At 43.7% G+C, this 27,409-nt stretch overlaps 1 protein-coding gene across 14 annotated transcripts in view; it reads right to left on the reverse strand.

Annotated features, from left to right (window-relative positions):
* TMEM241 (transmembrane protein 241) overlaps positions 1-27,409 on the reverse strand; it is a 108,566-nt gene that overhangs the window by 68,635 nt on the left and 12,522 nt on the right. For 13 of the 14 annotated variants that reach the window (XM_045527533.1, XM_045527535.1, XM_045527542.1 and 10 more), the window contains exons 4-5: positions 15,964-16,045; positions 4,541-4,618 (exon numbers count right to left, since the gene is read on the reverse strand). In XM_045527533.1, the coding sequence (XP_045383489.1) occupies positions 4,541-4,618; positions 15,964-16,045 (160 nt within the window). The remainder of the gene's footprint in view (positions 1-4,540; positions 4,619-15,963; positions 16,046-27,409) is intronic. The other variant, XM_045527541.1, reaches the window with a different exon arrangement.

Raw genomic sequence — 27,409 nt, forward strand, 5'->3', positions numbered from 1 at the left:
AAAATGACAATAAATAGCTAACTTACTCTGAGGGCTACTTACTCTGAGCCAGGTGCTATTCTAAGGGCTCTACAGCTATTGACTCATTTAATTACGGGTTAATTAAGTTAAGCGTTAAAGGTTACAGATGAGGGCACTCAGGGCACTGAGAAATGAGGAGAGTTGCCCACAGCCCACCTGCCAGTCCTGCAGTGACACCTCCACTGGCCCCCTTAAGCCACTGGCCTTCATTTGCTGCTTCCTCTACCTGCCTGGAAATGTCCTTGCTCCTTGTCCAACTGGAAAATCCCTACCCGTCCTATGTGACTCGGCCCAAATCTTGCCCCTGGGGAAGCTTTCCCTGCCCCTTCCAAGCAGACTTACTGGTGGTCACCGCCTGGTCCACCCGCCACCCTGTTCCAGCCCATATGACATTGTATGGGCATCATGACCCGAGGTTACAGGTCAGCTCCTCCATGCACTTCTGAGTTCTGTGAGGGGAAGAAATGTGTCTTCTACATCTCTGCAGCTTTAGGCCTGTCATGATGTTTGACATGATCTACTTAATAAACACTGAATGAATTAATAAATGCATAGCAGTATTCCAATATTAAACTGTAATAAATAAGTCTGCAAAGTAGTAAGATTAATTCCACGAGCCACGCATTACCTTATAGTCAAACTGTATGTGTATGAGTGTGTGTGCATGTGTGTGTGTGCACACAAAGGACTAGCTGTGGATGGTAAAAATGAATACAGGCTCCAGATAGAGTTTATTTTCATCATCTGGGAATGAAGTCATGAGGAGGTCAATTTCACTGTCCAAAATGGATTCTAGGAAAATCTACACAGAATAGACAAAATAGCCCTCATTGTAACATTTAACAGTCTGTGTAACTGTGTCCCTCACGGGATCATTTCATCAAGGCTCCCAGCTGTATCCTCTGAAATGTAAGTCTCATCAAGAACATATCACAGCAACCTTGATCACAGAGCAGATGTTAACACCGAACTGCTGGAAAGCACCTACAAGTCTACAAGTAGGACCCGGTCAGCACAGAACAAAGACACGAACAGGGATTCCTGACAAATTGATAAATGGAAAAGCAGGATGTATTTTACCATCGTGTAAATACATATATGTATGCGCATAGAAAAACATCTGAAAGAATAGAGTGGCGTCCTTAGGGAAACAGAAACACAGTTGATTTCTGGGGCAGGGGTGGTTTCCTCTATTTTTTTCCTTCCTTCCTTCCTTCCTTCCTTCTTTTCCTTCCTTCTTCCCTCTCTCTCTCTTTTTCTCTCTCTCTTTCTTTCTTTCTGAGACAGAGTCTCACTGTCGCCTGGGTAGAGTGTAGTATTGTCACCATAGCTCACAGCAACCTCAAACTCCAGCCTCAAGCGATCCTCCTGCCTCAGCCTTCCGAGTAGCTGAGACTACAGGTGCACACCACCACGCCTGGCTAATTTTTCTATTTTTTGTAGAGACAGGCTCTTGCTCTTGCCCAGGCTGGTCTCAAACTCCTGACCTCAAGCAATCTACCTGTCTCAATCTCCCAGAGTGCTAGGATTACAGGCATGAGCATTCGCAACAGGCCTTTTTTCCTCTATTTTCTACAACTTCTTACATTTTATTACATTCATAAAGGAAAGAAAGGTGTTTTTTAATAACTAAAAAGAAAAATGTCACCTACTCAATTTTTTCTAATTTGCCCTGACAAGGAATAATGTTTGTGTTAGTGATGGAATGGACCCTATGGTGTTCATCTGGTTATGGCCAAGGACAGGTCCCCTCAGCCCGACATCCGCCCTGGCCTCTGGAGTGAAGGGGGGGGTCCCCTGCCAGATGGAAACTTCCCTGGAGGACTCCCAGCCCGAGTCCTATGCTCACCCTCATGTGTGGGACCCGACTTGCCCATCAGGAAGCAAAACTGTGGAAATGCCTAAATCTCATCCATAGACCAAGTAAATCTTCATTTCTAAATTCATAAGAAAGTACCCCTTTCATGGATACGAAGACTTTTTGGAATTTGAGTGGCACGAGTCAGGCTCCTGGAGCTGAGCAGCTCTCAGGAGTTTCTGAACCTGAACCCTCAGTGACCAGCTCATGGCTGTTTAGCGCAGCACCAGTTCTGGGCTGCGCTAGGGGCTACGAAGAGAATGGCCATGTGGTCCCTGCCATCGGAGGGCTCGAGGAAGCAGGCCGGAGACACAGGGAAAACAGTGCCATATCTCACTGGACCTGAGACACCACTGGTTATAAAACTTCCCCTTATTTTACGTACTAGAAAGAAAGAAAAAATTGCACCAGAACACTTTGGTTTTAAGAACCTCCCCATGTAATCCTAGCACTCTTGGAGGCCGAGGCCGGTGGATCGCTCGAGGTCAGGAGTTCAAGACCAGCCTGAGCAAGAGCGAGACCCCGACTCTACTGAAAATAGGAAGAAACCATCTGGACAACTAAAAATATATAGAAAAAATTAGCCAGGCATGGTGGCGCATGCCTGTAGTCCCAGCGACTCGGGAGGCTGAGGCAGGAGGATTGCTCGAGCCCAGGAGTTTGAGGTTGCTGTGAGCTAGGCTGACGCCACGGCACTCACTCTAGCCAGGGCAAAAGAGCCAGACTCTGTCTCAAAAAAGAACCTCCCCAATTTAAATGGATTCAAATATGAAAAATATGCAGCACATTAGAACTCATGAAATTCGGAAATTACAAGACAGTGTGGTAAGTAAAATGTCAGAGAAAGCTGCTCGTCCTCCTTGAGAAACCAGGGAGCCCTCTACCTGCACGGAGATCCACCTCCCAGCCTCTGCCGTGGGACCCTCCCCACCCCCGTAGGAAACGACAGTGTCTAAGCCCAGGGCTGTTCACCGCAGGCCCTACCTGGCTGTCCCGAAGAGGCAGATGAAGGACATGGAAGAGAAGGACAGTCAGCTGCAGAGGAAGAGCCCGGGACTCGGCAAGAGAAGCAGGCAGGGAGTGGGCGCTAAGGCCAAGGGGGCCCTGAGGCTCCAGAGAAGAGGGGAGGGGGCGAATGGTGTAAAAAGCTGAGGAAGAGCCACACGGATGAAGCCATCGGTGACTTCAGCCAGAGCGGTCTTCAGGGGAGCTGTGGGGAAAGCAGCAGGAGTGGGTGGGGTGAGAGGGACAAGGGGACATGGGCAGCACCAAGCCCAGCCTTGTCTGGGGCGGGTGGCCGGGAAGGGGAAGGATGAGACGAGGCAGAGCTGGGGCAGCACGGCCAGAGGCGCGGGAGACTTTCCATGTGGGGGCCGCTTCTGTAAACACACCTTCCAGGGCTGGGTGAGCGCGAGTCCCCCAGAGCCCACTCTCTCCTCGGCAGACTGACAGCACCGAGCATGGTTATGGGCCCAGGGACAGCAGCCAGCAGCGAGGGACAGGCTCACACAGGAGCGGGGAGAGTTGGCCGATGGGGCCACCTCCGTGGAGTGGTGGGATGACAGGGGCGCTCAAGTGGCTGCAACTTCAGCACATGGGAAGGACACCTCTCTCCTGTACACCTGTAAGAAGCACATGGCCTCAGGTGGCCAGCTAGCCTCTCTGTATTGTATTTTATTGTTTATTTATTTATTTGAGACAGAGTCTCACTCTGTTGCCCGGGCTAGAGTGCCGTGGCATCAGCCTAGCTCACAGCAACCTCAAACTCCTGGGCTCAAGCAATCCTCCTGCCTCAGCCTCCCGAGTAGCTGGGACTACAGACTCACACCACTATGCCTGGCTAATTTTTTCCATTTTTTTAAAGTAGAGATGGGGTCTCACTCTTGCTCAGGCTGGTCTCAAACTCCTGAGCTCAAGTGATTCTCCTGCCTCAGCCTCCCAGAGTGCTAGGATTACGGCATGAGCCACCGCACCCAGCCCCTCTCTGTATTTTAAAAGTTCCAAAAACTGATATGACACCAAATGGGCAGATTTCAGAAAAAAGGAACTCTTAAAAGAGGGACAAAATTAAAACCACCACTAATAACATTAATAATCAGAGCTGACATGCCGGAATCGGCTGGAAGCACTTAACACGTGTAGTTGCTGTGTCCTCCCGACAACCCTGTGAGTTGGGTGCTGTGAGTGTCGACTTTCAGAGACGGAGGCCCAGAGGGTGAAGGAGCTTGCTCTAGCTGGCACAAGGTACCGCTGCAATTGGAAAAAAAAGCAAATTTCCCCAAGGCGGGCTGGGACTCCCATGCCCTGTGTGAAATTGCCATGCCTTTACTGCCACACATTTCCATGTGGCACTGGGGTCAGCTGGGGGTGGGACAGCTTCCCCACAGCCCACAGCAAAGTCCTCCTTGTCTCCTTGAAGGTCTAGCTCAGCCCTGGACTGGAGCTGAGTTCTGTTCACATCAACAAGCATTCCCATTCTGTTTGGTGAACTATAGCAACGTCAAAACCGTCTTCCTTGAAATCAGTGACCATGGTCAGGAAGTCTTAACTGGAAATTGGTGGCAGGAAAACACAGACACTAATTGGGGCCATAGAAAGAAAAGTGCTTCTTTGAAATTTAAAGCAAGGGAAGTAAAACTAGCATTTTGCATGATCATTTACCTCTTTCCGAAAACACTTCTGGTACCCACAGATGATAACTTCAGCTACATTATGCAAAGTGAGAAACACAGGAATGGCCTGAAAGAAAACAGAATAAAAAGCGTGAAAATATTTTCTTCGATCTCATAATCACATGATTCTTGATTTTTGCTTAAAAATTAAGATATGTGGGAACTTCTGGCATTCACAGGCACAATCTCTCCAGCAAAGACTTCTCCGTGGATTAGCGCTCTTTGCTGCGGTTACTCCTCTCCGTAGGGTGGATGTAGAGGCTCCCTCCTATGGGTCGCCTCATCAACAAGTACTTAAATCTCCAGTGTGTCAGGCATTGTGCTGGATGGAGGGTGCACATCCTGTGAGCAAGGTGGACACGAGATAGGGAGCCTGTCCCCATCACGTGAGAGCTCAGATGGCCCACACAGAAAGGCACACCTAACCCCACACTGGGCCAGCAAGTCTTCTTGGAGGAAGTGGGTCCAAAATCTAAGTGGGAACTGGATCATGAACTAGCACGAGCCAAACAAAAAGTGAGGAGGTGGGAAAGCGCTACAGTCAGAGGAGCACTCAAAGGCCCGATAGAGAGTGCCAATCCAGCTCCGCCAAGGAACTGGAGGAAGTACAGCATGGGTGAAGGGAAAAGGAGGGGAGAGGAGGGTGGAAGGTATTCTCCGGCCTTATCAGGAAATCAGAACAATGGTCCCAAGGGCCCGAGGGAATGACTGAAGAGTTTTAAAGTAGCCTGTGACATGATCTGCATGGTTAAAGGAAGCTGGGCTGCAGGGTAAAGGACAGGAGGTAGAGACCCCTGCAAAATCTAGGGGTGCCATAGGCTGAAAGTGGCCCCCCAAAAGATATCCACCTCCTAATCCTTGGAACCTATGAATGTTACCTTACATGGCAAAAGGAGGTCTTCGCAAATGTGAGTAAATGAGGACCTTGAGATGGAGGGGTTATCCCGGTCATACAGTGGGCCCTACATGCAATCGCACGCATTCTTGTAAGAGTGACGCAGAGATCCGACACACCCAGACCAGGGGCAACGTGGCCACAGAGGCAGAGGCTGGAGTGATGTGGCCATAAGCCCAGGAATGCTGGTGGCCATTAGAAGCTGGAAGAGGCAAGAACAGATTACCCTCTAGAGCCCACACCTTGATTTCAGCCCAGTGATACTAACTCCAGACTTCCGGACTCCAGAACCGTGGGGGAATACACTCTGTTGTTTTAAGTCATCCAAGTATGTGGTTTTGTTAAAGCAGTCACAGGAAACTAATACAAGGAGTGACAAGAGAGTGGCCTGAACTCAGTAGTGGCAGTGAAGACAGAAAAAAGTGGCCACATTAAGGAAATATTTAGGAGACTGACCTGAGATTAAATATCTGAATCAGTGGGATCAACTTTCCATTAAAAAAAAATTGGAGGAGAAAATAGACAAATGTAACCCTCCAGTGGGTTATACACCCATTTCCTCTTGCTGGGCTGTTTGGTAAGAACAGCAGTCTCTCCTAGCTGGACAGGTAATCTTGACCAGGTGAGGGGAAGGGCAAAGGATCAAGGGATTCTGTTATTGTCTTTGTTGTTGATGATGTTAGTGGTGTCTCTCAGGAGGCAGAAAAACATAAAGAATAAGTGCAAGGGTTTTAGCATCAGGGTAGGCTTCAGACCTGCCATTGGGGCAAGGCACATGTCCAAACTTTAGTTTCCTCCCCTGTGGTGCAGGGAGAACAATACGCAGCACCCGGAGCTGCTGGGCGGGATGGCAGAAATACTGAAGGTGAAGCACCTGGAGGAGAGGCTCGGAGGCACTGCCCGAAGGTTCAGTGTCACTAACTGTGGGCCCCGCCCTCTGCAGCCTCTGCCGACCACCAACCCGGGTAAATCACTCCAGTGTAGAGGACCGGCTTCAAGAGTATGCTGCTCACCTACTTCCACATGGATTTATTCTTCATCTTTATAGAGGATATATTTTTACCTTGTTTTTTAAACATCTATAACTTTATATAGCTCTTTTCTGAGTTCTTGCTATTTTTTGTATCTCTTAAAATTATTAAATAGATTATATATATATTTTAAAGCTGGCTTTATCTATTAGGCCCACGTTTAGCGAACTTGGGCCCCAGCCTTCTAGTTCTTGGCTTGAAAGGACAGCAAAAAAAATCTTGGACGGGTTAATTATATGGCACATGAAAACGAATATGAAAGGATGGATTGGATCTTATCAAATTAGGACCTTATTTAAAATGGCTTTTGCCTCCTTGGCTCTAAAATCAGTAATGAGATCAGATTTAGGATTGAGATCACAGAACTGTAGACCCTAACTCTAGACTTGAAGGAGGCTTAATTTTCTCAATTTTATGACCTGCAGACAGTTTTCTCAATCTTCCTGACCTAGGCCCTTCTCCGATCAGATTCTGGAAAAGGATCTACCTATAAATGTAGAATTGATTTAAAGTACAGTAATAATAGCTACCGCCAACATGTGTTAGGAACAGTGCTAATTCTTTTGTTTGCATTCTTTTATTTAAACCTCCTCCCAGCACCTCTGTTAGTGGATGCAATTACCCTGATTTTACAGACAAGGAAAATGAAGCTTAGAGAGATGAGGTAACTTGCTTGAGTGCTCACAGCTAGTTCAGGGGCAGAACCAGGACTCCAATCCAGGCCTATCTAACTGAAAAACCCATGCTCTCAGCCTCAGTAGTATGATACCAAATTATGTCAAGCCCCAGTGAAAACTTCCTGAACATCTAACCGTTCAAAGTTCAATATGACCAGTGTGTTCCAAATCCTGGCCATCTGCTGACTCCAGTAATAAAACTGGTAAGAACTAAAATGGATGAACTCAGAGTAAAACCTAAGCCATTCTTAAAAAGGCTATCTTCTACTTCTTAAAAAATTTTAAATCTGAATTTCTCAAGCCATTTTTTCTACTGAGAAACTAGCAGGCATCAGAGACCGTTATTCTACAATTGACCAGTTACACTCTATCAGCCTGTGTAGAAATCTGGCAAAAACAATATTAAGACAGTTTGTAACTTTAATTACCATCCTTCCTTGACCTCTAACTCCGCACAAGCCCCAGTCTGAACTGTACTACATTAGTTCAGGAGATCGTCTAGTGACCGATTCTTCTAGAAAACCTGCCCTTTATTATCTCTATGGAGGTAGGGTTAGCAGGACTTACTTTTGTTAAATATTCTGAGAAATGATAACAGCAATAATAGTAGCTAAGATATATTAAGTACTATGTGCCAGACGCTGTTCTAACTGCTTTTTAAACTTCATAATAACTCTATGAGACAGATACTATTAACATCCCCATTATACAGATGAGAAAACTGAGGGATGTGTTCTGGGTCTTTTTTTTTTTAATATGACTCTTCATCATTTGAAACCACTGTTGGATGATCTAGATATATACTTGCTGCTAAAGAGAAACAGAAAAATAAGTTATGTTCTTCTACACTGTCAAAACTCCAGGAATGGCCTCAACAACAAAAGGTCCTACCATCTTTCATCAGGAAAAACGGCCCAACACAACGACCATAAAATCATCATTTTAGATATAAGTCTGTCAAAATGTCATTGACCAAATTAAACTATACTGCAGGGCAATTAGTTTAATTACTTAAGGGCACAATTTGCAACTAATTTATTCTTAGAGTCCATTAGTTTAAAATTCAACATTTCATCCACATACCATTGAAATTTTTTTTTTGGCTATGAAGAGAAATTGGTAACTATTACTTAGAAATATTTCATTATTCCCATGCTTCCCAGAGTGGAATTTTGAAAGCCTGATTGTTATTTGTGCAGGTGTTGGAATTTAGAACAGTTTTCCATGGAAATCCCTGGCCCTGCCCACAGGCCCCTTGGGACACTCTGCAGAGGTGTGAATGACTCCCTTATTCACGCACAAGTCCTGGGTCACCTTCTTAATTTTTGTAAAAGAAGATCAATCCTACTTTTCGTTTTGGAATACAGAGGTGTGTCCTTAATCTACAATACAGATAATCGCACTCTAGGTCGTTGCTAAAGAAAGTTACTTTGAACTGTCGGCTGAGCAATTTTTATCAAAATTGTGCAGGTAAGAAATACTGCTCTTGGAGGATTGTCTAAGGGTAAACTGCCTACGCCTGAATGGAGCCAGATAACCAGATATATGTGGTTTTTACCCCCAGAGAACGCTCCTACTGAACTGTACTATGTCTTTATGCCTCCAAATGCGCTAAGAATCCTAGACACTGTGGCTGTTGTGTTTAAGGCTGCTATTGAAGACCTGCCCCACTGAGTCACCCAGTCAGGAAACTCCCCCTCAGACCTGAGAGCAACGAAGAGCTTTGGTTTTCTTCAGCAATGGCTCTGCTCTTACCCTACAAGCACTGACAGTCTTCTAACTTTTTTATTCGGCTTCAGAATGCTGAAACCTGAATTCACCACCCAACTGTCATTATGTTGTGAGCTATTACAGTATGAATTTCTGGGCACTAAATCTCTCTGTGGTCTCATCTAGTTCTACTTCTAGTTTTTGTTTTTTTTTTTTAGTTCTATTATCTTTTACCTAGATTTCTTCTAAAATTCTCTTCATAAAAGTGCTTGGTTTTTTTTTTTTTTTTTTTGAGACAGAGTCTCGCTCTGTTGCTTGGGCTAGAGTGAGTACCGTGGCGTCAGCCTAGCTCACAGCAACCTCAGACTCCTGAGCTCAAGCAATCCTCCTGCCTCAGCCTCCCGTGTCGCTGGGACTATAGGCATGTGCCACCATGCCCAGCTAATTTTTTCTATATATATATTTTTAGTTGGCCAGATAATTTCTTTCTATTTTTAGTAGAGATGGGGCCTCACTCTTGCTCAGGCTGGTCTCAAACTCCTGAGCTCAAACGATCTGCCCGCCTCAGCCTCCCAAGTGCTAGGATTACAGGCGTGAGCCACCACGCCCAGCCAAAAGTGCTTGTTTTAATCATGATTATTTTTATAAACTGGAAGATGGTGTGGTATTTGAATATGCATATTATATACATACATGAATATTCATAAATTGATTTAGCGTGAAATAGATTTAAGTGTTTATTTACATTAATCTTACTATTCTGCCATTAGATGGCAAACTCCTTGAGGGCAGAGGACTAGAGTGCCCTCTGTCCCCATCTCCAGTACAAGCTTGGAGGCCATCTCTGTTCCTCATCTGTACATCACTTAAAGCAGCTGAATTGTGTCTAGGAGCCTTGTCGTATGAAAAACAGATATCTTACAATACCAGGAGCTCTTCCTGTTTGGCAAAATGCTAATCCTAAGAGAGATGCCCAGGAATAAGAAACAGCTTAAGTGGGGCATCGGTCCTTCAGCTACGCACAGGCTGGCACGGTGGGCAGACTCGCCTGCTCTCAACAAACGCTGTTTTTCGCACTCTGTTACCCAGGTACCTAGACCTGAATTCAGTGAAGCTAAATAAGCACACCCCACGGCGTCCCAAAGGAGTTCTGAGTAAGACAAGTAAGAACACATTGTCACCCTTGCCTTTTCACATAATCCTCAAGAAAACTTCTGGAACTCAGGTTTTCTTTTTTTTTTTTTAGTTTTTAAAAATTGTGGTAAAATATACATAACATAAAATTTACCACATTAATCATTTTTAAATGTACAGTATAGTAGCTTTGACTACATTCACATTGTTGTGCAACCATCACTACCATCATTTCCAGAACTTTTTTCATCTTGCAAAACTGAAAGTACCCACTAAACACTAACTCATTCTCCACCTCCACCCAGGCCTTGGCAGCCGCCATTCTACTTTCTGTGAATTTGCCTACTCTAGGTACCTCATCTAAGTGGAATCACACAGTATGGAATCATACAGTCACAAAAAGACTGCCTTATTGCACTTAGCATAATGTCCTCAAGTTTCCCCCAGGTAGTAGCATGTGAAGGAGTTCCTTTCTTTTTAAGGATGAATCATATTCTATTGTATTAATATGTATAGGCCACATTTTCTTTCTCTAGTCATCTGTTGACAGACACTTGGGTTGCTTCCACCTTTTGGCTGTTGTGAATAATAGCCAAATAAAAATGAGTACACAAAAACCTCTTTATGTCCCTGCTTTCAATTCCTTTCGGTATATACCCAGAAGTGGAGTTGCTGGATCATATGATAATTCTATTTTTAATTTTTTGAGGACTTGCCATACCGTCTTCCATAGCAGCTGCACCATTTTACATTCCCAACAGCAGCGCACAAGGGTTCCAATTTCTCCACATCCTCATCAACACTTGTTATTTTCTGTCGTTTTGATAATAGCCATCCTAATGGGTGTGAAGTAGTATCTCATATGGTTTTGATTTGCATTTTCCTAATGATTAATGACGCTGAGCATCTTTTCATGAGCTTGTGAGCCTTTATATATCATCTGTGGTGAAATGTCTGCTCAAGTCCTTTGCCCATTTTTCAATCAGGTTGTTTGAATTTTTCTTGTTGAGTTTTATGAGTTCGCGATAAGGTCTACACATTAATCCCTCATTAGATAAGTGATTTGCAAATATTTTCTCCCATTCTATGTGCTGCCTTTTTACCTTGTTGATAGTGTCCTTTCATGCACCAAAGTTTTTCATGTTGATGAAGTCCAATTAGTCTATTTTTCTTTTGTTGCCTGTGCTTTTGGTGTTCTATCCAAAGAAATCATTGCCAAACCCAATGTCATGAAGCTTTTCCCTGAGGAGTTCAATTTTAACAAGCCACTTTGTAAGAGTTATAGGAAACATTTTTAGATGGAGTAAGAAGATAATGAAAATCTGGGGAAAGGTTTACTATATTGCCACCAAGCCCACATTTAAAAAAATAATCCCTCTAGTTGAACTCTGATCACCTGTGATAAGAAAAAACATTAAAAGAGGACAGCTGCCTCTAATCAGCAGTAACTGGAACATTAGGGGCAGAATCTCCATTCTACACCAACACCTGCATTCTCCTCCTTTGTGGATCCAATTCCTTTGTGATATCGGAGCCCAGCAAAGGAAGAAGGGACCCGCAGGTCCCATTTTGCTTAACTGAGTAACTTGTTCCACGTGGGTTTAATTATCCACGTGCTTTCTCACCAATAAGCTCCATCCCATCTCCACCTCCAACATGCTGAAAGAAAGTTTTGCTTGTGAAAGAGAAAAACCATGACAAGTAGTTACGAAGAACCAAGATCAAAGAGCTCAGCAAGGAAACCAATTCCAGTCCTGTCAAGATGCCTTAACTGAGATTCACAGAGTCCTCCGACTGCTGCTCCTGGCCTCCCCTAAGCAAGAAAACTGCACGGTTTGAGCAAATCACCAACACCAGGACAGCCTCTCACCAGCACGCTCACTAATGCATGAATTTGCACATCTGTTCTGAACAGGCGCCAGCACAGGCTGTAAGACAATCCTGTCTAGCTGGGAAGGCTTCAGACCAGGAAATTATAACAAGAGTAATAACGACCCATCAAAGTCCTACTGTCCCTCCAAAGACTGACACTCATGCCAGCAGAGCGATCATCGCTGTGACCTTATTCAGTGTAGAAAAGCTGGGCCCGAATCTGCCCAAATAGAAGGGACTATATTACTGCAAGTCCACCTTCACATGTCATCAAGATTGGCAACAGAAAGTGGCCAGCACATGCTTAACACTGAATATTCAAAGCGGCTGTTCCCATGGTGAGCTGTGTGTCTAGCACTGCACCCCCCCAATCCCTTTCAGTTCCTCAAGGTCAGGAACCAGGTCTTATTTGTCTTTAAGCCCCCAGCACATAGTAGGTCCCGAATAAATATTTGCTTAATGGAGAGCTAGAAGAAAAATCTCTTTTCCCTTAACTCAGTATATCATTCGGTTGTGAGTTTCAGTTAGAAAAATCAACCGAGAGCTTTTCCCATAACAACTTTGCAGAGTTAACTTAGCTTCCTCCCAGGAGCTGCGCATCAGGAGAACAGAACTTCAAGGCCTTGTCAGATAAAGGAGGCCTTTAGGGAGCAGAGCTACCCAGAAAGTGTTTTGCATAACAACACATCCACCAGTTTTAACTGAGCATTTCCCCCCAATACCTTATGGATTCATTAAACTGACAGCTTGGCACCAGCATATTGATGCCTGTTTTCTATCCAACACAGACTGCACGAGCGAGCGCCTCATGTATTTATCCCCCCTATGAATTTCTAAGCAACTATGTAAAAACAAAACGCTCAGAAAACAAAGAAAAGATGCTGGGTTGAGTTATTTTACTCAAAAACAATAATAACTATCTCCTTTCTGCCCTCCTCCCACTCTAATTGTGTATATTTGGTTTTGGTTGTTTATCTTTGTTCAAAGAGTTTGAATTGCAACAGCTTCTTTTCGCTTATTAAAGAAGGCTGTGCTCTAAGTCCGGTGCCATGGCATGTGCCTGTAGTCCCAGCTACTGAGGAGGCTGAGGCCAGAGGATAGCTTGAGTGCAAGAGTTTGAAGACAGTTTGGGCAACGTAGAGATACCTCCTCTCTAAAAAAAAAGAAAAAAAAAAAAACAGGACAAATACCCAGGTGTGGTATATCACACACACCTGTAGTCCCAGCTACTTGGGAGGCTTGAGGCTGGAGGATGGCTTGAGCCAGGAGTTCGAGGCTGCAGTGAGCTAGGATCCTGCCACTGCACTCCAGCCTGGGCAACAGAGCAAGACCCTGTCTCTCAAATAAATAAGGGCAGCTGTATTCTGGGTCAATGCCACTCAAAGTGCTGGTCCTTGAGAAAATACGGAGCTGGCAAGAGAATGTAAATCAATGCATTGCTTTCTTCTTCAAAAAGTCTTGCTATGAAAATAATGTGCCAGCTCAACTAACAGTATGGTTAGTGTTGAAGTTGATCTCATGAACAGGTAACAAAGAGTTCAAAGACTGGCACACCTGTGAATCACCGCTTGTGAAACATTGTTCTAGGTTACAGAACTCCCCACCTGCCTGAGAATGTGCTAGATTGACATTTACAATGGACTTTAGAGGGATTTTGGCCACATAGTATCCATATCCCTTTTATGGTAAAGCACCCCAATACTGAAGATCCACCACACCCTCTTCTCAGTCTATGGGATCTGAGCGGGGGTCCTATATACCTAGGGCTCCAAGTCTCTCCAACCACAGTGAATGGTTCAGGGAAGCCATGGTTCAGGGCAGGCCAATCAACATAATTCCATCCTCCTGGCTTGTTTTCAGACTAGGGATGGGCAGTGGCCCTGACTGATCCAAGCAGAGTGATGCCTGGAATTCCTGCAGGAGCTACCAGGAAGACAGTCTCTTTCTATGAAAGGTATGAGGATGTGAGCCTGGAGTTAACAATACCCGTGAAAGGAGGGCCTGGCTGTGAAACAGGGTAAAGACAGACAGCAGAAGTGAAAAGCAAAGAGAGAAACTGGATTCTGAATATGTCATTGGAACCTCTGGATCAAGCCATGCCTGAAGTTTCTTTCTACCCTATGACTTTTCAGTTATATGAACCGGTAAATATTCCATTTGCTTAGAGCAGTTTTTGTGCTTTCTAACACTTGCAAGTAAAAGAGTCTAAGGCTATACATGACTACTATACCCCAGGCCCACTCTGAAATCCAAATGCATTGGTCCTAAAGAAACAAACCTGAAAAGCAAAAGGTGAGGAATCAGAAGAGCTGCCACTACCTGGGACTAGAGGCAGGTTAGCAAGACTTTCACACCTTCGCCTCTTCCTCTGTCAAGTGATTAGCATCTGCCTCACCCCTCACATGTCAGGTGACTGTGAGAATCACATAGAAAGATACAAAGGAAATCTCTCTGGAAAACTAAGAAGAAGTACTGTGCAAACAGAAAGTATTATTATTATGAGCACACCTTACTTATTCAAACTTCCAAATTCTGGCATGCATAACTATCCAGACCCTAGAAAAATTTTAAAAGCCTTTGAGCAACACATTGGTTTTACTGAATCCTGTAGTCTATGGTGCAGGAGAGGAATTACACTCTGCAGGCCAAAGGGTGTAAAGTGAGGCAGTAAGAGCCTGACAGGACCAAGAGGCAGCAGAGAGCCAGTGCAAGGCTTGTGCTCTGGGCTGAGCACCAACATGCACTGTGGGTCAGTTCTTAGGCCCACCCGGGAAGATTTGGCCCCATTGTACGTATCATCCCAGCTACTCAAGCTTATGAATCATGAAAGAAAAATGATAATTTAATTTCAAAATTATATTCCCAACTGCTATTTGGCAGCTTTGGAGTTGTTGTCCTAACAATAACATTGTTATCCAGTTAGGCGGATTTTATTAGTTTGTTTTTACTGTTTTTGTATCTGAGATCTAAGGGATCAGCATAACAACAAATTTTATATAAAAAGACTAAATTGTTTTACAAATGCTGCATTTTTCCAAAAGTCAAAATACAACCATTCCCTAATAAAATAGAGTTAGCTGTCAGGCTAGGAGACAGGAGGAGGCATTAATGCTCTTCCTGATTTTTAAGTCGCCTTCTGTTAATGGTAGTTTTAATGGATTCTCTTTGATGACAAAATAACTGAATTTTTGCAGTTCCAAATAATATATCTGAAAGTAGCTTTGCTCTTCACAGTTCCTGCACTTGAGGAGCTCAATCCTGAGGGGAAGAAGGGGGAAGGCAGAACAGAGAGCTTCTCTTACTGGAGTCCTAGTGTCCCCACGTACAGGGCGTCAACTCTGTGCCAGGAATTTGTATCCACAACTGAGCCCATCAATCATGGGGTCACATTAGCAATGGGCAGGGTTCAGTTTCTCAGAAGCCAGGAGCAGGCTGAGCCCTGCCTTCCTGCTCCCTGTAGGGTCTGCATTCAGGCAGGGTGGGGGGGCATCCCCGTGGGGAAGTGGTCCCAGCAGGCCCTGTATATGGCAGGCTCCACACATACTGCTCCCAGCCAGCGCGGAGGCTCACGCCTGTAATCCTAGGTTTGGGAGGCTGAGGCGGGAGGATTGTTTGAGGTCAGGAGTTCGAGATCAGCCTCAGCAAGAGCAAGACCCCCCCGCCATCTCTACAAAAAATAGAAAAATTAGCCAGGCATGGTGGCACATGCCTATAGTCCCAGCTACTCGGGAGGCTAAGGCAGGAGGATCACCTGAGCCCAGGAGTCTGAGGTTGCGAGGAGCTGTGATGACACCACCGCACTCTAGCCCGGGTGACACAGTAAGACCCAGTCTCCAAAAAACAAACAAAAAAATTGCTACTCTCTCTTCTGCTTCTCCACCTGTGCGTTGGTCCTTCCCTGTTATCTAGTTAACTTCAGTGCAGCAAAAGGAGTAAAAAGTCCCATGTTGGCCTCAGGCCCAAGGTTTATTCTCCAATCTAGCTTTACCATTATTAAAGCTGACGCTTTGTCGCTTATTGATCTGAGGTGCAATAAGTTAAAATCAAAGGGGAAGGTGAAGGAGGTTGTCCCCCACAAACCTTTAACACTTACCAGTCTGGACAAGGCTCTGGATCCAGCATAGATCATACCCACAAACAGCACTGAAGCAGGAAGCCATGTCAAAACATTAGATCTGGAAAGAGGGGAAAAAAGCCATAATACTTTTGCCACTTATATTAAAATAAGACCTAGCTGGAAGGGTTGACCCTTCAGATGCACCAGCTATAGCAATAGAGCTTGTCTAAACATTCCTGACCGACCCATTAAGTGAGATGTGGTCTTTATCCACTGAGAGAGTGACAGAGGTGGACAAAGCCATCCTACCTGTAGCCCTGTCATCTACTGACTACCTAGCATTACTGATCCCAGAGTTAGAAATGGAAAAGGCCTTGCTGCAGGTTGGGAGAGAGAACAGATCTGATTTTTTTCAAAGGCAGTGAACATCACTCTTTGAATTTTAAGTAGTCTAGAAGTTTTGAATCCATGCCGAATAATTAAAAATTGAAAAGGCTATTTACCTAGGCAATATACCAAACAGCCCCACGGACTCACAAGAGAAAGAACCACAGTATCAAAGGGCTAAATTAAAAAATAAGAAAAAGAACCCTATAATAGCACTTAAGCTGGGTGGCCATATGCTGACTTCTTCAGCCATTACCCTGGCATTGCTGGAATTCTGGTTCAGGGGATCTTCACGGACTTCCAAAGGGCACATTTCTTGGATTCAATCGTGATATACCAGTTTGGAACCAAAATCCCAGTTTTTACATACAGTGCATATCTCTGAGGTTGCAACTTGTTTCCCCCATTAGTTAGAAATGCATTTGATCTACTAATTCGAGTTCCCAGAGTTATCCTAATAATGAACAAAAATAAATGAAACCATTCCAGCAGGATATAACATAATAATCCCAACTAACTCAATGAGCCGCTCTCCTGGAATGGTGCCTGCTCAAGAAATGTTCTTTGCTAATTCTATTAGCATGGGCAGGCACTCCATCCAAGATCAGACCTGATTTGTACAACTTCCCAGGAAATTGAGCTTTTAAATGTTTCCAGTCTCTAGTAAGGGTCTTTGAACCTTACTTGCTGTATAAATTCATTCAGCAACTACGACAGCAACTCACCGGTTGCTGAGAATTATTATTAATAACAGCATCACAGGCAACATTTATTGAGCACTTGCTACAAACCAGGCACTGTGCTAAATGTTTTATATCCTGTGTCTTTTAAAAATCTGCACAACAATCTCATAAGGCAATTATTATTATTACCACATTGTGCATATGAGGAAACTGATACATAAAGAGTTTAAATAACATGCCTATGGTTAGTTAGAATTGCTAGATGGCAAAGCCAGAGTGTGAATTCAGGTCTGTCAGGCTCAGACTGGGCTAGAGTGCAGTGGCGTCATCATAGCTCAAAGCAAACTCAAACTCCCGAAGCCCTGGCTTTTAAATACCCTTTCGTACTTTGCCTTCATGGACCTCATAATCTAATGGGAGACCTGATATACAAATAGATAAGCTGCAAATACAACATGAGTCTGCTTTGGTAGCAGACCAAGCAGCTAATTAATCTGAGGTGTCTGCTCTGTTATCATGAGTCCTGCTGCAATCACAGACATCAGAAACCCCAACCAAAAGGTGAACAGAGAAAGGGGGGTGCCGTCTTCTGTCACAATGGCTCAGGAGTGACATCAGCCAATTGCTGTTCTTCTAGGAAATGGCTTTCCCACTTGACACGAGGCTCCCACGGATCAAGGGAGACGGGATCCAGGCCCACGGGCTGTTGTGCAGCAGAAGGAAGCCCAGCGCCCACACTGCAGGCACAGCACTGAGGAGGAAGGAAGACGGGCACTGGGTGGAACAGCAGCTGGGCTCACGGCGGCAGGCCCAGGACTTTGGAATGCAAGGTCAGTGAGGTCCCAGACATTTGTACTCTATTCCCTCTTAAAACAAAGAAAGCTGCCGAGTTACATATTCCAAGAGACATCAGAGTATCTGAGTGGCCATGGATGTGGGGAAAAGAAAACATGCCTAGGGAACATGTTGTATTTTAACCCTCCTACTCCAAAACACAAAGACATAACTAGTAAAAAACATACACAGGGTCAGCTGGACCAAACAGACTTCTGGAAAATGCTACAGGACAGCTGAGTAAGTATCTGGCTCCAAAGATGGGACTGTGACACAGGCATGGTGCTTCTGTTGTCCAGAGTCATCTTGCTAAGGGCCAGCACAGGGAAAGTGACATGCTTTAATGCCGGAACTTTAGACACCGGCAGAAGTGGCTGGTTGCAAAGCCCTTTCTTGGCCCTCCTGAGCACTCGTCAGTGAGACAGCTGCTTTCCTCCACCACGCCAACATAAAACTGTAGCTGCTGTTAAGAAAAATAAATGAGAGTCTGGAAAACTTGCTACCAAAACAAGTGTGGGCAAGGCGAGTGTAAATGGGTGGGGCAAAACAGAAAAAGAAAATTAAAAACCAAGAAGGACTCTGCTTGAATATTGTTTCAAAGTGTCCAAGTTCTCCTTCCGCTTCTAAGAATCTACTTCAACTGAAAATCATATAGTATATGCTTCTGTTTATGCAAGAAAAGACCTCAGGGAACACCAGTCAGCAATCCATACACAAAGGAAAACCTTACCACAAGATTGGCAAATTAATGCACATTTATATGTCTTAAATTAAATAGATTGTTTCATCAAAAAATGATTCCTTGATTTATCTGACTTTCAATTCACCCACTATCTGTCTGATAGAGTCAGCTAAGGAAGTTTCTACATATACTATTGATGTCTCCCCACCGCCCCCAAATATACTGTAAGCTTCATAATGGTGGGAACTGTGTGTGTTTTGCTCATATAAAATAAGTGTACAATAAATACTACACTGATAAATGTTACAAAGAAGACTAAAGGACTAACTATGCTATACCACAAGGGCATCTAACCCAGTCAGTGAGGAATGGAAAACCCTCCCCAAATAAGTGATGTTTGAGATGAAATCCAGAGTTAAACTGGGAACAGGAGACAGGTAGAGCAGCACAAGGGACACAACATTCCAGACATAAATATAGCATGTGCAAAGGCCCTGTGGCAAGAAGAAATTGGAGGAAGGTAAGTGTAGCTTCAGTAGATGGAGGAATAAACCCAGGAATGGGGAGGGTGTAATTTGATCTGATTTGCATTTTGAAATGGTTGCTCTGGCTACAGTAAGCAGAGTAGTTTGGAATGGGTTTAGGACTGGTGCATTAAGGCAGGGAAAACTGGAACAGGTTTGATTGGGGAAAATCATGAATTCAGTCTTGAAAATTATGAACTTGATATGCTTTGGGGACACTCAAGCAGAGATGTCAAGCAGGCAACTGGATATAAGAGTCTGAGAATCCTCCCTCTCCTCCTTGTCCTCGAGTGAGCAAAAATGTACTGTTCACTATATCTTACATTTGATTTTTTTGTTTCCTTATCCTTCATTTTTGAGAATAAAACTCAAATATATTTTCTTCAACATAATTTCTCCCTTGTATTCATTAACAGCAATAACAGCCTTCTGTTGTTTGGTAAGACTTTGTCACAAACTTATTCTTCATTGCTATGGTCTGAATGTTTGTGTCCCCTCAAAATTCATTTGTTGAAAAATCCTAACCCCCTGATGATGGTATTAGGAGGCGGGACCTTTGGGAGGTGATCAGTTCATGAATGTGGAGCCCTCATGAATGGGATTAGTGCCCTTGTACAAGAGACCACGGAGAGCTGCCTTGTCCCTCCACCGGGTGGGGACACAGTGAGAAGGCGCCATCTATGAACCAGAAAGCAAACCCTTATCAGACATCTAATATGCTGGCACCTTGATCTTGGACTTCCCAGGCTTCAGAACTGTGAGAAATAAATTTCTGTTGTTTATAAACTACGTAGTCTATCATATTTTGTTATAGCAGCCCAAATGGACTAAACGTAATCTATTTATTCAGCACCTGTTATAGTCCAATATTCTAGTCAACGAAGATACGTGAAGATACAAGACAGACCAAACCCTTGACTTCACGGAATTTACAAGCTAGTAGGAGAGTCAGACGATAACCAGCAGTCATGGGCTGAGAAAGAGAGGAGGGAAAGGAGGGGTAGAGAACCTGCTGCAAGGAGTGTAGTCAGCCAACAGCTACATTTACATAATTTGAAGAATTATTGACACTTGCTGCTTCAGGAAGAAGGATTTGGATCTCAGGCTTACATGGTTTCCACAACGGTTAATGTGCTATCACTACACAGAGGGGTCAGACCTTTCAATAGTTACTTGGTGCAAATAAAATTTATGACAACTGAGGTTTTCACACTTTTCTGGGTAGTGTGGAGATGAGGTAAAGACACGAGCTACAAATGTGGTGCATCTTTGTGCTTTTGTCATCTCTTGAAATATATTTGAAAAATCATTTCTTCAGGAAGAAATGAAACTACAATTTTACTTTTTTATTGTTTATTTTTTCCTTTCTCTCAGACCACACAGGGATGTAGAAACCATAATTTTAAAATCCTATTTGGCTCTGCTGTAACTAAGGATTATTTTCTAGGAAGATACGGCAGCAAAGTGATGAACACCACACCTGGTTCTAGACACCAGAGAGTATAATCTTGTAACATTCATGTGCTTGCCCAAATCTTTTGAAATTATAATGAATTCTCCTGCTCCCAAGGAACTTCCAGTGATTCGCTAACTTTAACCAGTAGTTTGAAGGGATGAACAAACTTCACACATTTCCTAGGGCTGTGTTCTCTCTCCTAGTACAAGCCAGGTCATCTAGGGGTGGAGGGAAGGAAGGATGCACAAGGCCAGAGCACGGGGTTTCCTACAGTGGAAAGAATGTGGCCTTTGTGGCATTGAAGCAAATAAGGAGGCCATTAGCCTGAGGTTGTCTCTGTACCGTGAGCGCTTGTGTAAGCAAACTGAAACTTAACTTGGAGGCATTGCTTGTAACTGACTAAAAAATAAAACTTGGCCTCAGTCAATCACAAACAGCCAACCAGCCAATTGGCTGTAACTCGGAAGCTCCCAGTGAACCACACCCAAACAAGGCAAATGCCTACCTGTAGCCAATCAAGTAACACACACACACACACACACACACACACACACATTTTTTTTTGAGACAGGGTCTCGCTCTGTCACCCAGGCTAGAGTGCAATGGCATCATCACAGCTCACTGTGACCTCAAACTCCTGGGCTCAAGTGACCCTCCTGCCTCAATCTCCGGAGTAACTGCGACTATGGACTCTCGCCACCACACCCAGCCAATTTTTTTTATTTGTTGTAGAGACAGGGTCTCCCTTTGGTGCTCAGGCTCAATCAAGCAACTTCTTTACTTCCACATTCAGCTACAAAAGTTCACTGCCAGGATACTGCAGCCGAGCTCTCTGAACCTCTTCTGGTTCTGAATGTTGCCTGATTCACGAACTGTTCTTTGCTCAAATAAACTCTGTTAAATTTATTTGGTCTAAAGTTTTTCTTTTAATGTGGTCAGGCAAACCTGGATCCATATCCCAACTCTAAAGCCAGTTTGCAGTGAGAACTCGCTTTTTTCATTTATAAAATGGGGGTGGAAACGCTCAGAAGGCTACTGAGATTAGATGACAGAACGAATACACAGCACCTGGGGGCAGTGCACGGCACCTTAACAGCAGCAACAACAGCACTCGGTGAATGTGCTCTTTCTGGCTTTTCTACACATAACTCCAAGCACAGAAGCCATTAAGGAAGATTGCTAGATGCGCCTACATAAAATGCACTGGCCGAAAAACACCATAAAAAAATCAACAGATAATTAACAAATCGGGAAAAGATACTGGCAACATATAAAGCAGGCTGAGTTTAGTATCCTTAATGTATAATAAATGTTTACAAATCAGTAAGAGAAAAATCAACTCTCCAAAAGACACTGAGTGGACACAAACAGGTAACTCTCTCTCTCTCTTTTTCTCTCTCATACACTCACAGACACACAAATGGCCAATAAACATACGAAAAATTATTTAACCTCCTAAATAATAAAAGGACTTTAAGTTAAATAACTTTAAATTAAAGCTATATCAGGTGTTGTCCAAGAAACTAGCAATTTTTAAAAATTACTATGTAAAATAGGGGGTTATGAAACCAACAACTGCTTTTGCTGCTATGAGATAGAAACTGGCACCTTTCTGGAGCATATGTACTACCGCTTGGCTATACTTATCAAAAGCCTTAAAAATATGCATCCTTTTTGACCCAGAAAATTCACTTCTACAACTTAATCCTTGGAAAACAATCTTGGATGTAGGTAAAGTTATCTACGATAATGTTTCCATTTACAAGTAAGTAGAAATAAAACTTCCCTCTGTCCTCATTGCTGGTCAGTAAGCACCTGAGGACTTTCTATTCTTTGCTCTGCCAGGAACTCTCTCCCCTCAGATACCTGCATGGCCCGCTCGCTCATGGATTCAGATCTCTGCTCAAAAGTCATCTTATCCGTGTGTCCTTCTTACCCACCCCATATAATTGCAACCCCACTCCACTGGTGTGAATGCGTGTGCACACATACACACACCCCCAGCTCCTCACTTGGCTTTATTCCTCTGTACACCTACTGCCATCAGACACATTATATATTTCCATTTCCATGTGTTTATTGTCTGTCTACCTCAACCAGAATGGCAGCTCCATCAGGGCAAGGATTTTGATCTGTTTTGTTCACTGTGCATCCCCAGAGCCTAAAACAATGCCTGGCACACAGTAGACAGTCAAATATTTGCTGAATGCATCTTCAGGTATTACTTTTGTAACTTAAAATAATTTTTCCCTTCTCTCTCTAGATTGGTATAAGGCGGAAACAAAAGCAACAGAATCCATTCATGACCATAACTGACATTTCTTCCTCTGTTTTTCTCAAGCCCTTCAGAGACTTTGCTCTGAGCAGAACAGCTGGTACTAACAGCTACTTGGTTTTAAAGAGCAAGAATAAGAGCAGAAAATGCCTACATCCTACATCTCTCTCTCTGAAATGGCCCTAAGAGGGAATTTTAACAAGTTACAATTCAATAAATATTTATATACAATCATATACAATTCAATAAATAATCATATAACCTAGAACTGTGACAACTACAAACTAACTACATTAACAAAACACACACATTTTTCTTCAATAGACATGAACTTAGAATCTTGGAAGGGAGGCAGTTATTTTGCTTTACATAATAATTTATTTCTCTTTTTCTTATTAAAAAGCAGTATCTATTCATACTAGAAAATTTTTAAAATACAGAAAATCAAGAAAAACATGATTATCAAGCCACTACCCACAGATAACCACTGTTAATACCTTGCTGTGTCTCCTTCCAAATGGTGGCCATATGCACATGTATGAACACTTCAACAAAAATGGGTTAATATTGTACATTTTTACTAGTCTAATGCTGTATGATAACCATTGAATATACAGATGGCTCTCCCTAAAGGTGGGTTCTACATATGTGGATTCAACCAACTGTGCATTAAAAATATTTAGGGGAAAAGAAAAGGATGGTTGCATGTACAGGCTCTTTTATTCTTATCATTATTCCCTAAACAATACAGCATAACAACTATTTACATGGCATTTATGTTGCATTACATTTTTGTTTTTGTTTTTGTTTTTGAGACAGTCTCGCTCTGTTGCCCGGGCTAAAGTGCTGTGGCATCAGCCTAGCTCACAGCAACCTCCAGCTCCTGGGCTCAAGCAATCCTGCCTCAGCCTCCCGAGTAGCTGGGACTACAGGCACGTGCCACTACACCCAGCTATTTTTTTCTATGTTTACTTGCCTGGCTAATTTTTTTTCTATTTTTTAATAGAAATAGGGTCTTGCTCTTGCTCAGGCTGATCTCAAACTCCTGACTTCAAGCAATCCTCCCTTCTCAGCCTCCCAGAGTGATAGAATTACAGGCATGAGCCACCGTGCCTAGCCTGCATTAGGTATTATAAGTAATCCAGAGATGATTAAAAGCATACAGGAAGATGTGCATAGGCTAGATGCAAATACTATGCCATTTTACATCAGGGACTTAAGCATCTGTGGATTTTGGTATCTGAGAGGGGTCCTGAAACCAATCCCCCACAGATACTGAGGGATAACTGTATTCTCATATTCACAGTGTTTTCATAATCTTCAGGATAAATTCCTTGAACTGGAACTGCTATTCAAAGATACACGTGTTAAAGTTTATGACTGGGTACAAAATCACCTTCCAGAGAGGTTAAACAGACCTGGACTCTGTAATTAGTGGATCTAACACTGTCTGATTCTAGGATAACCAGAGGCCTGAGCATCAGGAACAAACTAGGGAAACATGACGAATGCACACTTTCTCCACCTCTAACTCACAGGGGCCCCCTATGCCGGTGTATCCTTCCATTGTCTTGCTGCCCACAAAGGAGGCAAGAATGGAACTAAATCTTGAGGTAGTTCCGGTGGGATCTCAGGTCTCTATGGTGTGTGGGCCTCGGGGAGCTGCTGAGCCATGAGCCATGAGCGTGAGAGAGTGTGTGCATGCATGTGTGTGTGTGTGTGTGTGTGTGTGTGTGTGTGTGTGTGTAGGGAATGGGGCCTCCTAGCTTGACAGACTGCAGACCCTACCATCTCGAAGGACTATTTGTCAAGAGGTCTGGTTTGAAAATTGTGGTGATACATAATTTTTCTTAACTGATTTATAAACACAAACACTGCATCTTGTTTGAATCATGGGCTTGTTTTTTGTTTGCATGCCCACTCTACCATCCCTAAGAGCCCTGACGAACAAAGCGTTTTACAGGAAGCAAACAAAAGTCTGTTGGCACGGATTATAAAACTGTTGTTATTGAGATGAAGGCTAATTAAATTAAATCACTTGTTTTTCAAATAGAGCATGCATTATTGAGAGAACATCTGCTCCCTGAAAACACTCCCCAGTTTATCTGTTCATGGGTGCTGGAAGGGCTCCCTGAGCTGAAATCTTGAACATTCTGTGTTACGCTGACCCCTAGTGGCCGGAAAGACAGTTTCCAAACATGAACTAATGAGGGCAGGATACCAAGGTTCTACGTTGACTGTCGGCGTTGCCTAAAATAGTAATACCGCACAACCGGAAAGTCAATATTTGCTTCACAGCTGCAAAGGACTTGTGCATATATTAACTCGCTAATTACAGAAGAGCCCTAGATTCCATTTCTTTGGTCTGGTGACTGTGTTCCTCAGTCTTATTGCCCCTCTTCTCCCTTCTTCCTGCTTTCCTTGGAACTTTTTTGTTCACTCTGTACTCTTCCTCCTGACTCAGGGAGGATCATATTCCCTTGACAGAGTCCAGTCCTAATATTACTTGAACCCAAGAGCCCTGTGACAATACTGTTTCCCACAGAACACAATTTAGAGCAGGAGACAGAAAACTATGGCCCACGGGCCAAGTCCCACCTGCGGCCTGTTTCTGGAAAGAGCGTTTTATTGGCACACTGTCACACCCATCCATGTATTGTCTATGGCTGCTTTTGTGCAGAGTAGCTGCAACAGAGACCGTATAGCCCACAAAGCCTACAATATTTACTCCTGGCTCATTTGCTGCCATGACTTAGGATAAGGCAGCTTGGGTTCCAACCTGTAGAACGTACTAGCTGTAGTATCCAAGGCTTCACACACAGGCAGTGCCCCTGACTCCACACGAAGGCCCACGCAACCACTGGGTTTCTGTAAAGTTCCATTTCTCAGGGCACTTTCCTCACTGTTTTTTCCCACCTCTCTAAACATGGAGAATCATCACTTCTTCCACTTCATGTTTCATTCCCTAGTCCAAGATTCTCCACATGTAATCTAGTTCATGCTGAAATGGAAATCTTGTCATCTTCAGGAAGGTTCTAACAATCCCTGAGGGCCAGCGAGAGTCTCGGAGAAACCAGTTGGCAGCTCCCACCGCTGCCATGTTTGAAAGGCCACCACTCTCCCTCCCCACCACATGGTGAGGCCTTGACCCCGTGCAGTGTTCAGGCTGCCGCCCCACAGCCTCCACTGTCAGGGCAGTCGCCCTCCGCCGCCACCCCATGCACCTCAGCCCTCCCCCCGGGAGGACCAAGGCCAGCGGTGTCGCTGAGTGAGCCTCAGGAGATAGAATGCAGGCGCAGCACAGGATAACAGAGGAGACATGGGCATGAAGAAATGTAGTCAACAAAGAAAAAAATATATATGAGTCTCCCAGGTTCCTGAACAGTAAGAGAAGCAGGAGAGAAGAGATGCAAATCTTGTTTCTAACAAAGGTGAGAAAGAAGGAAATCTCAGTACAAGCACCTTGCCAGTACACAGCCATGACTGGCTGAAAATCCAAGCTAATGGGCAACACATAATGCCTGTGAGCTCACGGGCTGAGGAATTTTACATTTAACACATTCACTTAGCCTTGTGGAGAGGCCAGAAAGGGGCTTCGTGTACAGAGACAGCGCCATGAGGTGCAGTCTATTAACAAAGCTGGAGTTCAGCCACCTCCTGTGCCTGGGAGCCACAGGCATGACCTGCAGGAGCTAACCCATGTCCAAGGTCAGAAAATCCCATCCTTTTGCCTTCCCTGGCCTCAGGGACACTTCTCCCCCAAATTACCATAATCACCATGCCAACACCCCTCAGATTTTATTCAATACTATGTTCTTTCAGTGGCTTTCAGTATGTTTCCTGAGGAACTCCTGAAAGTTGGTTTCATTACCCCAAAAAGGAATTTCTACATATATATGTAAAGCATTCCTCTGGAGAGAAAACAACAGGGAAAAGTATCAAAAACATAAATTTGGGGGCTAACTTTCGTCTATGAGCAAAGATTACTTTTTATAAAACTTCAAGTCACTCAAAATGAAATAATAGCCCATTAACAAATATTTGTTAGCCAGGTGTGGTGGCATGCACCTATACTCCCAGCTACTCAGGAGGCTGAGGCTGGAGGATTGCTTGAGCAGTTCAAGGCTGCAGTGAGCTACAATTATGCTACTGCACTCCAGCCAGGGTGACAGCATGAGACCCTGTCTGAAAAAAAAAAAAAAAAAAAAAAAATATATATATATATATATATATATATATATAAAGCCTGCCGGCACAAGAGAATTGTAAAGTTCACTATAGTACGTGTACCCAGGTTTCTTATTTTGTTCTGAATTTATCTCTAAAATAAATAAAATTTATGTCTAAAAATAAATAATTAATTAAAAAAATAAATATTACTACAATCTGGACCCTAATTGGTTAACTTCTCATTTCTTTATGGACAGTGCTGAGTTAACTTGTAGGTTTTATCAAAGAAATTTGTTATGGTTCTCCAGTAAAGATTCTTGATGGAAAATTAAGGGGTGGGGGCTTCTTTTCATCTCGGAAATCTCTTGTCACAAAGGTATTGTGGCATAGAATTTTTAACTTAGAATGTGTCATCTTTAAAAGCTTGAGAGTTCAAGATTTGCTCTCTTATTGATAATGGGCAAAAAGTGG

This window comes from Lemur catta, chromosome 16 (assembly GCF_020740605.2).
Source record: "Lemur catta isolate mLemCat1 chromosome 16, mLemCat1.pri, whole genome shotgun sequence".
NCBI lineage: Eukaryota > Metazoa > Chordata > Mammalia > Primates > Lemuridae > Lemur > Lemur catta.